The following is a 15,647-nucleotide window of genomic DNA, read 5'->3' as shown; positions in this document are numbered from 1 at the left end:
TGCCCTGGGCTTCCCGAATCCCCTGCTTGACCCACACCCTGCCGCCACCGCTTGACCACTAGGCGCCCTCCCTTGAGCTTTTCTTGTCCCCACCCCGTCCTTGCTTCCTCTGTCCCTTCGCGGGACTTCTGCCGTCTCCTTTCTCCCCTCTCCGAGATTTCCCTTGTCCTGTCCCCGCCCCGCCCCCGTTTTTAAACCTGGCGCGAAGGGCGCGAGTAGGTGAGTGCGCTCCTCCAGGCGGATCGACGCGGTCCTGTCGCGGGCGCCGCTGGAGGGCGCGAGCTCCGCCTGCACCATGAGACCCGAGCCGGCTGCCGGAGCCTGGGAGGGGCCGGGGCGCGTCTGTCACTGTCCTGGGAACGTTTCCCGGAGGCCGTCGTCGCCACACGGGCCCGAGAGGTGAGAGTGTCCCGCGACCCGGGTGGACGCGTGGAGAGGCACGCGCCTCATTTAAACTCCGAGAGCAGCAAGCTGAATGCTCTGGCGTCGCTAAGCCCCCCAACCCCCTGCCCGGGCGGAGTCCCCAAGCTCGACGGTGACGCTGAGCAAGTTCTTTAGCCGGAGACCTAGAGGGCTACAACGCTCTGTGGGTCCCAAGGCACAATTCTGAAGTACAGAGGCCCAGAAGGTACCTGGCCAGGAAATGGACCTACGTTTGAGCTGGGAAATACTGACGTCTTGGGCCCCTAAACGAACTTTGCAAAGGGATCCCCTGCACTTTGGCTGTCACAAGGTGATAGTCTTTGTTTTCCCTGTGCCCAGGGCTTAGTGTTGGCCATCCTTGGGCACCAGCCCTTTTAAAAGTAATAAAATTAAAGGAAATCAGATCAGCTGGGGAAGTAGGAATGGGGTTGGGTAGGCTAGGCAGCCTGAGTGGAGAAACAGATCTCCTTTGTGTCATTCTAGAACTCTGTAGAACCAACTCTGAGAATCAAGAGCCTTCAATGAGGAGGTGCAGTTGAAACTAGTGACAAAGTAGCCAGCTATAGTGGGAAAATCCTGAGCTAAAGAATCCAGCCAGGATTAACTGGGTCAGAAATCCTTCAACTCATGTGTTTCCTTTACTTTCCCAGAGTCTAATTGAAGGCAGAAAACTGAGAAATACACAGGAGAGAAACACATAAGTAGCACTGATCCAACCCTAGGCTGACCCAGACACTAGATAATAGCTCTCATGGTATTTAAAGGACAGCCGAATCCCCAGCACTGGGGGCCAGGGAGCCTGGGATTCATTCTCTCCTTGTACTTGCTTTCCAGTTCTAGCCCAACACCATGGAGACCCTGGACGCTGACTCCAGCAGATGCAGAACTGACCAGAACTGGAAGCCTGGTAAGGTTAAGTGTGGATGTTCTAAGTAATCAGTCCAGGCAGAAAGTGGCACCTTCTCTAAAATGAAAGGACCTTGAACCGTCTCCTCCTCTGCCCCGCCCTTGGTCATCTAACCTAGAGATGCCTCAAGGGCTGGGAATTGGAGTCTGTGTGAGTCAGGTGTTAAACCAGACCTGAGTTACCTACAGATCGGGCTCCTGGTTGCTTATCCTTTCTTGAAAAGCAAAGCCCTTATGGCACATCAGTTTCTTGGGAATTAAAAGGTATTTCTTCCATGTTTGGGTTTCCGCAAATCTGGAGGTAGGAAGGGGGGCGGAGAAGGCTGCCACCATAGAGAAAAATTGAGTGTCATACCATTAATGCATTTTTTGCCACAGAGCAAATAAGGACAGAGCTTCAAATGGAGTGTCCAGAAGGTGCAGCTAAAAGCCCCCACCCGCCGTCTGGCCCTTTCTGAAGTACTTTCCACCCAGTCTACAAGCACTCCTGGGATAACTCATGTTGTCAGAGCAAATACACTCAACAGGGGCTTTGTGAACAAAGATTAATTGCCACTACTTTTTTTTTTTTTTGTTAGCCTGGTAACTAAATTGCTTTTATTCTTATTGAAGTAATGACTTCCTTTCATTTGCTATATTTTAAAATGTAACTTGATGGCTGGCTTGCTTATTTATTTATTTATTTATTTATTTATTTTTGGTGCTGGGGATTCAACCCAGGGCCTTGTGCTTGTGCTTGCTAGGCGAGCACTCTCTAGGCCACACACTGGGCCCTAATTGGATGGCTTTTAAAACACTGTAAGAGTTAATCTGGCTAGGAAGAACTGTGTATTTGATTTACATAACATATGTGGCATATGGCTTAATATTTAGTTATCTGTAGTCTGGTAAGAAAACTTGGGTGTGAGAAAATAGACCTTCACCATATTTTAATATTTAACTAATCTGAATACTAGAAGTTTTAATTCAGTTATTATTAATTAAAGAATCAAGCAAATAAAATCTATAACAAATTAATAAGTGGTATAATTTTTAAGCCTATTTTTTAAATACTGAGAATTAACCACCGAGCCACATCTTCCAGCCATTTATTTTATTTTATTTTTATTTTGAGACAGGGCCTCACTAAGTTGCTGAGACTAACTTTGAACTCATTATCTGCCTGCCCCAGCCTCCTGACTTGCTGGGATTACAGGTGGGAGCCACTACACCCAGCTAGCCTAAATCATTCTCTTTTTAAAAAAAATAATATTATTTTTAGTTGTAGATGGACACAATACCTCTATTTTTATTTATTTATTTTTATGTGATGCTGAGGATCACTAAATTATTCTTAAATGCAATATCTAATAGTGGCAAATAGTTCCTTCTTTTGCCTTCAAACAAGTTTTTTAAAGCAGTATTTTAAAGGAGAGAAAATATGTTTATAATTACATTCAATTTTCTTTTAAATGAAATATATGTGTACCATATTTGTTATTTGCAAGAATAAAATAAAAATATAATAGCACACAGGATGTAGTGGCTCACGCCTATAATCCCAGCAATCCTCCCAACTCAGGAGGCTGAGGCAGGAGGATTGCAAGTTCAAGGCCAGCCTCAGTAATTTTGCGATACTCTGTCTTAAAAAAAAAAAAAAAAAAGACTGGAAACATAGATCAGTAGTAAAACGCAACTGGGTTCAATCTCCCGTACCAAAAAAATTAAAATTAATTTTTTAAAAATACTGTAGCACATTGCCTAATGGCAGTAGGTCCCCCGCTCCTTTGTGACGAAAGTAAAGACTACCTTGCAGAGAAATGTTCAGCCGCAGCAACTCTAGTTGACTGTCACACTGGATGAAGCAGTTGGTCCTTGGATCTGGATGGAGGTGGAAGAAGTTCCTTGGACTGTAGACTTTGCCGGCTTGTTCCCCCACCCCACCTCCACCCCCACCACCCTCGCCCAGCCCTTTGCAGATCTCAATTGAGGAGCAGAAAGGACTGACAGAGCATCAGGACCGACTGAGACCTAGGCCCAGCGGGGAGCGTTAGGGGAACAGTTCTTGTCAGTGCTCCTCTCCCAACCACGCAGGCTCTGGGGCCCTGTTTAGTATTTCTGGGAGTGGAAGGGGTCAGGAGCCTGCGGTGAGGCCCGGTGACCTAAGGCAGAGCTGCCCGCATGCACGGAGATCCAAATTAGAATAAAATCTGGATTTGAGGGAAGGCCTCAAGGACTTGTGCCTTCCGCAGTGGAGTCGCCCTCACGTGGTGCCGGTAGGGCTCCTACCTCCCGGACCAAGTAGACAGTGAAAGACAGTCTAAATGTTTAAAAATGTTTTTGGTGCTGGGATGGAATCCGGGGCCTTCCATATGCTAAGCAGGTGCTTTACACTGGCCTGCACCCGCATCCCCCAGCTAGTCCCTTCTTGACCTCTATTGCTTTTCCTTCCTGGACTTGCCCACACTGCCCAGGAGGTGATTTCTGGGAGATGTCAGAGGTGGTTCCTTGAAAGGGTCCTATCTTCCAGGCTCCCCACACTTAGCTTTAGCTGGTCAGAGGCACAAGTCACTATCCAAAAGTCTCTGCTGGAATCCACTGTCTGGATTTTCAGAAAACACCCATACCTTAAACACACTGCTTAACTTGTGTACATTTCTGTTCCCATTAATTATCAAACTGTGAATATTGAGTCTCTTCCCTCAGTGAGAAAGGATCTTGAATAAAATCTTTTGGAAAATAATCAGAATATTTTAACACTAGTATTTTATTTATTTATTTTTTTGATATTTTTTATGCTTTTTTTTTTTTAAAGAGATAGCGAGAGAGGAGAGAGAGAGAGAGAGACACAGAGAGAGAATTTTAACATTTATTTTTTAGTTTTTGGCGGACACAACATCTTTGTTTGTATGTGGTGCTGAGGATCGAACCCGGGCAGCACGCATGCCAGGCGAGTGCGCTACCACTTGAGCCCCATCCCCAGCCCCAACACTAGTATTTTAAAAGCTGTGTATGTTTGTGGGGCACAGTTCTTAAATTTTATGTAGGTACATTGTACATTTCAGAGTCTAGTCAGAATCAGATTTTTTAAGGAAGCTATCCTTTCTCTGGAATGCTTTTCACTGTGCATCCAAGTTGCATTGTTGTGTGTACCCTGTCTCGTCCCAGGGCATGGAGTTCTGCTCAGCAGGACAGGATTGCTTGCAGTGGAAGGGTGTGCCTGGTTGATTAGGTATAATTTATAATCACCACACAGCTTAACACAGAAGTAATTTCCTGTAGCCTCCAAAGCATGCATAAGATTTTATTCCACAAAGCTTTACTTTTCTTCCCCCAGCTAATCACAGTTTATTATGAAAATAGGACTGGATAAGCTGTGATGTCTGCAGAGGTATCCAGCAGGCCAGTTTCCTCACAGATGTGTACACACACACACACACACACACACACACACACACACATCCCAAGGTTCCACAGGAAGGAATGGCATGAAAACTGACAGTTTCAAAATCCTCAAAGTCCTTCCTTGCAATGCCAGAGCAGTTTTGTCCCATTCCTAATCCGATTATCACTGATATCTTTGGAGTCCCAAAACTTGGGGTTTCTGATCTACCACTCTTCAGCCCATTTTCAAATCATCCCAGACTGGTCCATTCCAGAATGCCTCACATCCCTCTTTTCACAGTGACTAAGCTTTCAGAGACCTGAGATCACATGGTGACTCCTGGCCCTTTAGACCTTTGGATAACCTGGCTATGTGTCAAGGCAAATCCACTTGGGTCCAGCACCATCAGGAGTTTGGTTAGAACGGGTGCCACCCTGGACGGGCAGAGTGGACCATCACCTCACTTCCTGGTCAGCAGTCAGCATGGACTTGCCTGGCTCTCTGCATGTCTCTTGTTCTCATTAACATTGTCCTTAGTTGCCTGGTCTCAGATGAGCTTCCCTCTCCGCAGTTTCTGACATGCAGGTGATCACAGGCCCTTTGCATGGTGCCGAGGACCTGTGGTATACTCCAATCGCCTTTCCCTCCCTCCCCCTGGTTGTTAACTTTTGTTCAAATCTTTACCATCTCCTACCCAGACTGGTGCCTCCACGCCCTTACTTCAAACCAGCCCATGCACAGCTCTCAGCAGTCATTATTATCCTTAAAATACAAATTTGATTGTTGAGCTCCTCAGCTCAAAAATCAGTCTGCAGAACCAAACCCAAAGTTAACAGTGGGTTTTAAAAGAGTCTAGGATCAGAACTCAGCCTCGCATCAGAGCCGTGTGACAATCACAAATGTCTCATTCATTTCACACAGGGCTCTCCCATCTGAGTCCTCTATCTTCCTGTCTCTCTGACTATGATGCTCCACTCTGCCAGGAGTGTCTCAGAATTCTCACCCATGTGCCAAGGATATCCCTGCTAGGCCCCAGAGCCCTATTCTGGTCCCTTTCCCTGTGTTGAATCAGGAATGTGTTGCAGTGGTTTGCGCTATACCATAATTATTTGTATACACATGCATTTCTCTCCATTAGAATGCAAAACATCTGTGCTAAGACCCTGAGTCTGTATTCTCCATGGTTAGAAGCCCTTACAATGCCTGGGACATTGTGGTAGAAGGAACTATCTGATATTGCTAAGATGTTTGAAATTGGTACTGACAGCAGACTACCTCTATTTTTTCTTTAAAAACTTCAATGGCTCCTTAATTGTTTCTGTGTATGTATGTGTCTGTCTTTACAGTGTGAGCCTGGGGAGAAACAACAGACTTGGAGATCGAAGGGGGCCTTTGGGTTTCAGCATCCTGTCAGGTAATATATGACTTCACAGTAAGAAATGTATCATTTTCTTTTAACATAAGCATTAATACACATTAGTATCTTTGTGTACATTCCAAAGAAGTAGAAAGGAATTCAATATATTCTCCAATATTATTTAGTTTTCTTATTCAAGGAATTTCAAGGATATTTTGTTAGATTTCTGGAATCTATTCATATATTCATTCATTGACTTATTGCTTCATTTGCAAGGCGGAATTGGCCTCTCTCTGTTCTTTATGCTTCCTGTCACATATTATGCTTTGTGTTAAATTTAATTATATATGAATTATATATGCATAGGTAGTTATTTGCATAGATGCTGAAATACATTTTATTTCTCTCCTGGTATATAAGCTAATATGTCTAGTGCAAAGTAGATCTTCAAAATGTGTGCATTGCATATGGGGGCAAATACTGGGTACTGGGTATGCATGTGAGAGCATTTTCCTCCAGTAGCTCTTGGTTTGTCTGTTCCTGGTCCTGGTGGTGACCAGGACTCTCCTGGCTGTTTCCCACTTACATTTCATTCATTTTTAGGCAAGTGGCTCATGTTCTGGATTTTTATCTATCTGTCTCTCTCTTCCTCTCTCAGCCTTTCTCTCTCCATCTCTCACTTCCTTCATCAGAGTAGACCGACCCTATTCTTCCAGCCATCCTCTGGGTGCTTTTGCCCCGGTTACCGTGGAAAGCTGGAAAACTTCAATATGACCCAAAGACACTGTTTTCTAGAGATGAACCTGAGAGCCCATCAGACTGGTTAGTGTGGTTTTAGAAGAGGAAATGTTTCCTTTGAGGGGGAGGTACCAGGGATTGAACTCAGAGCCACATCCCCAGCCCTATTTTGTATTTTATTTAGAGACAGGGTCTCACTGAATTGCTTAGAGCCTCACTTTTGCTGAGGCTGTCTTTGAACTCAGGATCCTCCTGCCTCAGCCTCCTGAGCCGCGGGGATTACAGGCATGTGCCACCACGCTCAGTGAGAAGGAATGTTTCTAAGTGTCCTTTACATCCATGGTTTTCAATCCTGATAGAATCCCTGGAGAAGTTTTTGAAAATCCAGTTGCTCGGATGGCTCCCCACATGCTGATGCACCTGTGCTAGGGAGAGGCCCAGCATTTGCATTTTTATAGGCTCTCCAGCTGATCCTAGTGTGCAGCTGGGGTTGAGAGCCACACCCTACTGCGTTCCCTGCAAGGATCACTTTACCATATCCCAGGCCTGCAATCATGGGTGCTGCTGGGACTCCCAGATTTTTGATTTGCTGAAAACGCTGCGAGTTGTGATGCATGAGCTGCCTCAGTATAACTGTATGTTGCAAACTGGATATACAATTATTTCATTTTATTTTAGACTTTTATTATAGAAAATTTCAAACAGCCAGGCATAGTAGTGAACACCTGTAATCCCAGCAACTCAGGAGGCTGAAGCAAGTTCCAGGTTAACCTGGGTGTTATAGGAAGACTCAGTCTCAAAAATAAAAAGAGGGGCTGGAGATGTAGCTCAGTGGTAAGACACCTCGGGGTTCAATCCCCAATACAAAAAAAAAAAAAAAAAAAAAAACATTTTTTTAAAACACACACAGAAATGGCAGAACACCCATGCACCCATCTCCAGCCTTCATAATTATTATCAATATTCTTCTAACCTGATCACATTACCATCTCTCCAAACTATTTATGTTATTGTTGATATATTTTAAAGCAAACCTGGATATCCTTCAAATTCACCTGCAAATACTTCAGCATAAACACCTAATTTTTAATATGCCCTCAAAAACTCTGCTTATATTCTGTCCTAGAAGTACAGACCATATGCACCCTCTCTGTTGCACAGTCTCTTAGCTCAGGACTGTGGACACTTTGGGCTGGATAATCCCATGTTCTGGGGCTGTCCAGGGCTTTTAATGGCCTCTGCCCATTAAATATAAGTAGCTTTCTTTTTTCAATTATGATAACCAAAAATGCCTCCAGATGTTGTCAGACATGCCCTGGAGGTCGAGAACCACTGGTCTCTTGGAAATTTTAAAAGTTAAAATTGTCATGTTTGTTTTCTTTTTTATTTTTGGCAGTACTAGAGATAGAACCCAGGGGCTCTTTACCTCTGAGCTACTTTGCCAGAATGTTTTTTGTTTTTAATTTTTGAGACAGGCTTTCACTAAGTTGCCCAGGCTGTCCTTGAACTTGCAATGCTCCTGTCTCAGCCTCTGCAGGTGCTGGGATCACAGGTGTGCACCATGCCCTGTGTTATATGGCACACCATGCCTTTGCTCTTCTGTCTAGAAGGGGATGTTGAAATCGGCAGGAATCAGTCAAGACCCTTCCTGAGAAGTTTGCAGGGAACCAAGCATGAAAATTAATAAATGAGAAGTACAAGGACAAGAGATTATGGGGGATATTTAAAATGTGTATAACTTGAATCCCAAATCCCACAATACCTGGAATCAATTTTTATATATTCAAGCTTTTTTTTTCCTCTCTTTTTTCCCCCCTAAGCACATCTTTTCTATTTTGTCTAAGCCAGGGATCCACCCCCCCCCCCCCCAGGTTCTCTTACAGTAACATTTGGAAAATTAGCTGCTTCCATGGATCAGAATTTCAGAGTAAAGTTTCCTCCAGAGCCCAGAGGGTTCCATTTTCCATGCTCAAAAGATGGGGGTGGAATGGGGCCTGGGTCCTAAATGGGACATCCATTATCCAAGAGGACTCAAGTTGTCCATTTAATCAGAGTGGGCCTATTAATTCTGGAATCCAGTGTTTTCAGTAGCGTATTCCCTTTGTTGAAGTGCACCTTTTCAGGTCTAAAAATTGATTTGCTCATTCAGAGTTCTGAACTAGTGTGGGGTTTATTACCAAGTCCCCTATCTAGGTGGCCATAGTTTCATGTTCTACTAACTTACAATCCATTGTATGTAGGGAAGGCAAATCAGACAGGAAGATGGGGGAGTTAGCTGCTTCTGGGGAAAAGAGTCTTGGTAGTGTAGGCCTGTTTTCGGGTTGATTGATGATGTATTTGTTTCTTAAATATTAGACTTTATTTACCCATTTCAAAGCGTCAAGAATACCTGCAGAGTTCCGGAGAGAAGGTGCTGGCCAGTTTCCCCGTGCAAGCCACCCTTCATTTCTACAACGATGAGTCTGAGCTGGATTCAGATGAGGAAGAGCAAGGGGAGGAAACGCAGACCTACCATCTTCCGTGCCAGGAGTCAGAAGGTCACCAGGAAAATGGCCCAGGGGGACAGGGCAGAGGCGGGCTGGTGAACCCATCTAGAGAAGGGGATGGCCTAAGGGGCGGCCTCCATGGTAAGGGTCAGCTCCCTCGTGGTGACCCTCCTGGGGGCAGTGAGTGCGTCTCATCCAAATGAATTAGGTCTCTCCCATGTCTGCCCCACTGGTCCCTGGGGCTGCTGCAAGACCCCTGCTTGTGTCCTAGAGATAGCCCCGGCAGGACATGACATCTTCACTGGATATTCAGAGGCTGGGGACTGCGTGCGCTGCCTCTGCTTAGCAGGCTGAGAAGGCAGCTTTCACTCTTTCTTCTCCTGGTGATTCTTTTTTGGTGCACTCACGCAGACCTTTTCAGAAAAGGTGCCAGGACAAAGAGTCTGTGTCCACAGGTTGTTATCAGGAAAGGCCAGCTTTCAAAGCTCACTCAGCGTCATCATGCTCCTCATCAGATTACAAGTGATTCCTATTAACAGGCTGTCACCCATGCTTGCCTCTCACTTAAACGGAGTCATAATGCAGCTATTTTTGCTTTTGCAAAAATAATTTAAATATTAAATCCCAATTTCAACTCATTGTCCAACGTTGATTTGGTTGCTCAGTAGCATTCTGAAAACAGTTTTTCCTCATGACAAAAAAATCAAAACCCTAAATAATTTACACATGAGTAGCAATAAAGAAGATATGAATTTCTCTGGAACAAGATAAAAATGTATGTGATACTTATATAAGGGTTGTGTGTATGAATATATAGGTTGTAGAGGGTTAACATTTTTACTTGGTAACTACTTTAAGCTTGTTACTTGAATGAAATAACATTTTCCAATTAAAGTATCTGGTATAAAATCATTTTGTATTTTACTTTTTGTTGATCAAAAATGATTCCTTGAGGTTTTTCACTTAATTATCCTACTAATAGTTGTCTTCCTGTGTATAGTATATTACATAAATTTCTACTTAACATAAATATTTTAAAAGAATATATCACAATCATCTGTTTTGGCTAAGATGTTCTTAGACTTAGTTCCTGTGTTAAAGTTTTTCAGGATTCTTTTATATTCAACACTTCTAACATTATATTATTTTTCAGAATGTAGAAAAATAATTATAGGAAAGAAAACAAAATGGCTTACAACCTCACTGCCCAAATAACCTATTAATATTTTTAAAAAGGGAAGTTTGTGCAAATATTTTAACAATCTAAAGAGTATAGAAAAATAAACACTGTAAAGTAAAAGTCATCCTTCTGTTTTCTCTTCTCTCTGCCTAAAAGAAGCCAACATCAATTATTGTTTTTTCTCCCTTTTTTTGGGTGATCTTTTGATCTTTCAATTTTTTTGTTATTGTATTTAAACAAATGTAGGGTTATTTTTTTTTCAAGACAGTTTTAATCTTTTTATTTTATTGTTTCTTTAATCTGTTTAAAGTTTTTTGTTTTTTTTTTACAAACTTCAAAACAAGTACACCTGGGCTTCTTCGAAAAAGGAATTGAATTCATCTTCTACTTTGCAGGGTTTCTGTAGAACAGTACTAGAAGTCTTACCCTGGCTCCTTCATGTGTTGATTGAGATGAAGATTAAATAATCACACTGCCTTTGTTTAGTTTTCTTAATAAATCAGTTTTACTAAGAACTAAAATCTAGTCCAATCACCATTAAGAAACCAAACCTAGTCTGAATTCTGGCACCAGACTCCAGAATTCAAAATATAATGTGTGGTAGTTTTCTAAAATTACTTAAAATTGGGCCAGCTTAGTGCAAGTACTGAAAACCACACACTTTTGCCGTGGCGTGCTACAGATTCACAAGTGCTGCAGGCCTGATATTCATGATGCTGAAGTTCAGGGCTCTGGAGATCTCACTGAACATTGTGGTTACATGAATTAACTAAATAATGTCCCAAACTTCCAAGTTCCACACTGCAAAAACACTTATTTTTGGTTATCATGTATAAATTGTGCATATAAGTGGGGTTCAGTGTGGTATTTCCACACAAGCCCTAACCGAACCCACACTCCCTTTACTCCGCCCCCCTGAATCCCTAGGAGTCACCATGTGACACACAGGTTGACTTTCAGTTTCCACGTAGGAGAAAGAACATGTGCTACTTGCCCGCCTGGCTTATTTCACGTAACATAACATCCCCCAATTCCATTCATTTTACAGCAGATGACTGGATTTCATTCTTGATGGCAAATGACATTCCGCTGTGTATGGATGCCACATTCTCCTTATGTATTCACCTGATGGTGGGCAGCCAGGTTGACCCATCTCTTGGTTATTGTCACTCGGGCTGGGAATGTAGCCCGGCGGTAGAATACTTGCCTAGTACAAATGAGGCTCTAGGTTCGATTCCCAGTACTGAGGGGAGAACCAATCAGCAGATCTGAGCAGTGGCTGTCCTTGGGGACAACCTTTCCCTCCTCAGTTCTCCAGGCTCCATCATTCCCAATTTTCTTTCCCATTTAATTCCTTTTCTGCAATAGCTGGCCTAATACTGATGCAGTGCCTGGACTGCCCATGTGGTGCCATCCCTATCTCTCTTCTCTGAGACGGTTCAAAATTTGTAACCAGTCTGGCATGGTGGTGCTCACCTGTAGTCCCAGCAACGCAGGCGTTGAGGCAGGAGGATCACAAGTTCGAGGTCAGCCTCAGCAGTTTACCAAGATCTTGTTTCAAAAATTTTAAAAATGACTGGGAATGTAGCTCAGTGGAAGAGCATCTGTCCAGCATGTGTGAGTCCCTGGGTTCAATCCCCAGCACAAAAAAAAAGTCACCAAGGAAGCCACTCCAATAATGGTTAGGAGATTATATATATATATATATATATATATATATATATATATATATATATATATATATATTAGAGAGAGAGAGAGAGAGTTTTTTCTTTCTTTTTTAAAGAAGTAATTTTTGGTTGAGGCTGACTTCTCTGACACATCCTTCTTTGGCTGGCTCACAAAAAGTAACTCCTGCTGATGAACTTCATTATCTGAAGCAGAATCTTGCCAATACCACAAGCTGAAACCCATTAGAAACATCTGCACTTTCATCAGATCGGCTAGCAGACCTAGCTTCAGCCCTATAATTTTCAACTCTCCAGCCACGTTTTTTCTAGGGGGCAGTCTGTGAAAGCACACATTTCAGTTTGTTGCCACATTATTTCCCGTTTGTTAGTTTTAACCAGTCTTACTGTGGTGTTTTCCCTGTGTTATGTTTCTTCTTGGACTTTTCTACTAAAGAAGGAATTACAAAACAGCTAAACATTTATCATCAAGTTTAATGAAAATCTGTAAAATTCTATATTGATGATCACATTATTTTAAACATACAATTGATAATATCTGAGATATAATACAGGCTCAAAGTAAAAGATTTAATGACTTATTTTTGATTTTTTATTGCCTTTGTCATTTCTTTTTACCTTGTCATGGGACTGATTAAGACATATTTTATGAGGATATGTGATATTGTATATCATACATATTATAATAATAATGTATTATTAGCAGTGGCTTCCATTTCTCCCTTCTCCCATTCCCTGTCAATCACTGATCTACTTTCTATTTCTGTGGGCTTCTCTGTGCTGGGCATTTCATGTAACTGGAGACATACAATATGTGGTCTCTGTGTTGGGCTCTTTCACTTGGCAGTTGTCAGGCTGCATCTGTGCCGTATCATGTGTCAGTGCTTCATTCGTTTCTATTCATTTTGTTTTGGTACCAGGGATTGAACCCAGGGGCGCTTAACATCTGAGCTTCATCTTCAGTCCTTATTTACTTTTTATTTTGAGACAGAGTCTAAGTTGCTTAGGGCCTCACTAAGTTGCCGAGCCTGGCCTTGACCTTGTAATCCTCCTGTCTGAGCCTCCTTTCCCCCATAAAAGCAAAGGTGTTGAGTAATATTCCATTGTGTGGATATACCAGATTTTACTTATCCATATTTTTAGCTCTTATAAACAATACTCCCAGGATCATTTATATGCAAGTTTTTGTGTGGACACATGTCTTCACTTCCTTTGGTAATGTACTTTCCAGTGGGATTGCCTGATCACATGGAAACTGTTTAATCAAGGAACTGCCAAACTGTTCACCAAGGCAGCTGCCCCTCTTGACATTCCCACCAGCACTGTAGGAAATTTCCAGCTTTCCTTATCCTTAATAAGACTTTCATCACCTGCATTTCTGGTAATAGCTGTCCTTGTGGGTACGACTTGGTATCCCACTGAGGTTTTGATTTGTATTTCCCTAATAACGCATGATGTTGAGCATCTTTCATGGGCTTCTAGGTCATTTGGGCATCTTTTTTGGTATAATGTGTATTATAATCCTTTGTCCATTTTCTAACAGGTATTTGCCCTCTCGTTTTGAGTCATAACAATTCTTTACATATTTTGGATACTAGACCCTTACTAGACATATGGTTGGCAAATATTTTCTCTCATTCTGTGGTTGGACAAAACTTCTTTTGGGTGAATGTTAATTTAATTATAACTGGATAGCATATGAATTTTTGATTTAAAAAAACAGGGCTGGGGTTGGGGCTCAGTGGTAAAGTGCTCATCTTGCACATGTGAAGCACTGGGTTCGATCCTCAGCACCACATAAAAATAAATAAATAAAATAAAGGTATTGTGTCCATCTACAAGTAAGTAAAAAAAAAAAAAAAAAGCCAGGATTTCTCATAGCCTCCAGGGTCCCTTTGCACATCCCTGGGCTGGGCTGCTTGCTCTGATCGGGGAGACCACTTTGCCTTGGTGACAGCATTGTGCTTACGTAGTCACCCACATAGACTTGATTTCTATATAGTCCAGTTATCTTGACTCAGAGGAAATTTTGTTCCAAGTAAGGAAATAGGTATTTGTTTTGCAAATGTTTGTCATTGGCCAAAAAGTGATAGCATCTTATAGATGGGCCAGTAGGCCCTAGGGCACCCACCTCCTTTCTCCCCACTGGAACGTTCCTCTGCACTGAGCACAGAGATTTTCAGTAAAGGAATCTTCATGAAACAACAGAATACCTGTCATCAAGGAAGCCTACAAAAGTTAGAAATGTGCACCCCCACCAAGCCAATAGGCCCAGGGAACGTGCTTTTCATGACTCAGAATTAAATTCTGGTGGGCTTCATAAAAAAGAACTTGAGACTATCTTAGATAGATGTTACAGTAAGGCATAAAATTGCTCTCTGGAATTATATACATGATCACTATTTCTCTTTATATTCCAAAGGTCTATTTGAAGAGTATATTGAAAAAAATATGATTTCTTAGAAGAAAATTCATAGCAATTTTTTATAAATATTATTATGAAAACAATAAAGCCTTCCTTTTTCCTTCTAAGCTGGTTTTTCAATGTAAACTCTTTAATGAATAACAATACACTGATAGAAAATTGCAGATGTCATAAGCTTGGTATATTTTTGCAAGTTAAGACACTCATATAAACACAGCCATTTCCCTAGGATGACCCCTCGTTCTTCCTTCTAATCTCCACTCCCGCCAACACTGCAGATTTGATTTGCTGGTTTTGAACTTGGTATCGATGAATTCAAATGGTATGTGCTCTTGTTTCTGGCTTCTTGCTCTAATATGTTTATAAGAATTGTCTGTATTATAATGCAAAGTTGTGGATAGCTCATCCTCTGATTGATGGAACTCCATGTGAATACACAGCATTCTCTCATTCTCCTGTCGATGAATATTTGGCTCCTTTCCCACTTGGTGGATACTAGAAAACACTGCTTTGGCCTGTCCTATCTATGGCTGTTAGTCGACACATGGGCCTGTTCTGCTGATGTGTTGCTAGGAGTAGAAGCAAGAGAATCGTTTTTGTAAGTCTACCTGTAGCTTTGGTGTCCTCTACACAGAAAATAACTTGAGAATTGGGGAGATGTGAGCATGGACCAAGAAGTTCCAGAAGAAAAGAACGAGGCTGTCAAAAAGGCCACTCTCTTCTGTGAGGCCTTTGAAAATCAGTTTGAGCTCAGAGGTGTCGTGGGGGCCAGCAAGTAACCATGGTCATAAGACTCCTCATTCTTGCTGAACTGGCATCTTGTAACAGGATTTAGGAGCTTACTTCATTTGGGAATGGGCTGTGAAAAGGAAATGTGAAAGGAGACCCAGGACACTTAATCCCATAGAGGATCCTGCAGAAGTCTAGAATTCTCTTCTGAGGTTCCATCAGGTTTTTAGGAACTTAGCCAGGCTCCAGTGGGCTCTCACACTCATCTCACCCCTTGACACACCGAGAAAACCCCAGTCACAGAAAGCATCACTTCTGAGAACCGAACCCCTATCTTATAAGAGGTCCCTC

At 42.4% G+C, this 15,647-nt stretch overlaps 1 protein-coding gene across 1 annotated transcript; it reads left to right on the top strand.

Moving 5' to 3' along the window:
• The first annotated feature begins 3 nt into the window (after positions 1 to 3).
• On the top strand, positions 4 to 10,186 carry Ripply3 (ripply transcriptional repressor 3). Its single transcript, XM_027929309.2, has 4 exons — positions 4 to 399; positions 1,258 to 1,330; positions 6,040 to 6,107; positions 9,144 to 10,186. Exons 1-4 carry the CDS (start codon positions 296 to 298, stop codon positions 9,475 to 9,477), a joined length of 579 nt encoding a protein of 192 aa, XP_027785110.1. The 5' UTR covers positions 4 to 295; the 3' UTR covers positions 9,478 to 10,186.
• The last annotated feature ends 5,461 nt before the right edge of the window (positions 10,187 to 15,647 follow it).

This window comes from Marmota flaviventris, chromosome 8, assembly GCF_047511675.1.
Source record: "Marmota flaviventris isolate mMarFla1 chromosome 8, mMarFla1.hap1, whole genome shotgun sequence".
Taxonomy (NCBI): Eukaryota; Metazoa; Chordata; class Mammalia; order Rodentia; family Sciuridae; genus Marmota; species Marmota flaviventris.
Note: the sequence above shows the minus strand (reverse complement) of the source record. Positions and strands in the feature narration are given on the sequence as shown.

What these genes read in the sequence shown, in the direction of transcription:
- Ripply3 (XM_027929309.2), top strand. Translation starts at nt 296, where the DNA reads ATGAGACCCGAGCCGGCTGCCGGAGCCTGGGAGGGGCCGGGGCGCGTC. An exon ending in TGACCAGAACTGGAAGCCTG is followed by an intron (nt 1,331 to 6,039) that starts GTAAGGTTAAGT and finishes CTGTCTTTACAG; the next exon opens with TGTGAGCCTGGGGAGAAACA. An exon ending in GGGTTTCAGCATCCTGTCAG is followed by an intron (nt 6,108 to 9,143) that starts GTAATATATGAC and finishes CTTAAATATTAG; the next exon opens with ACTTTATTTACCCATTTCAA.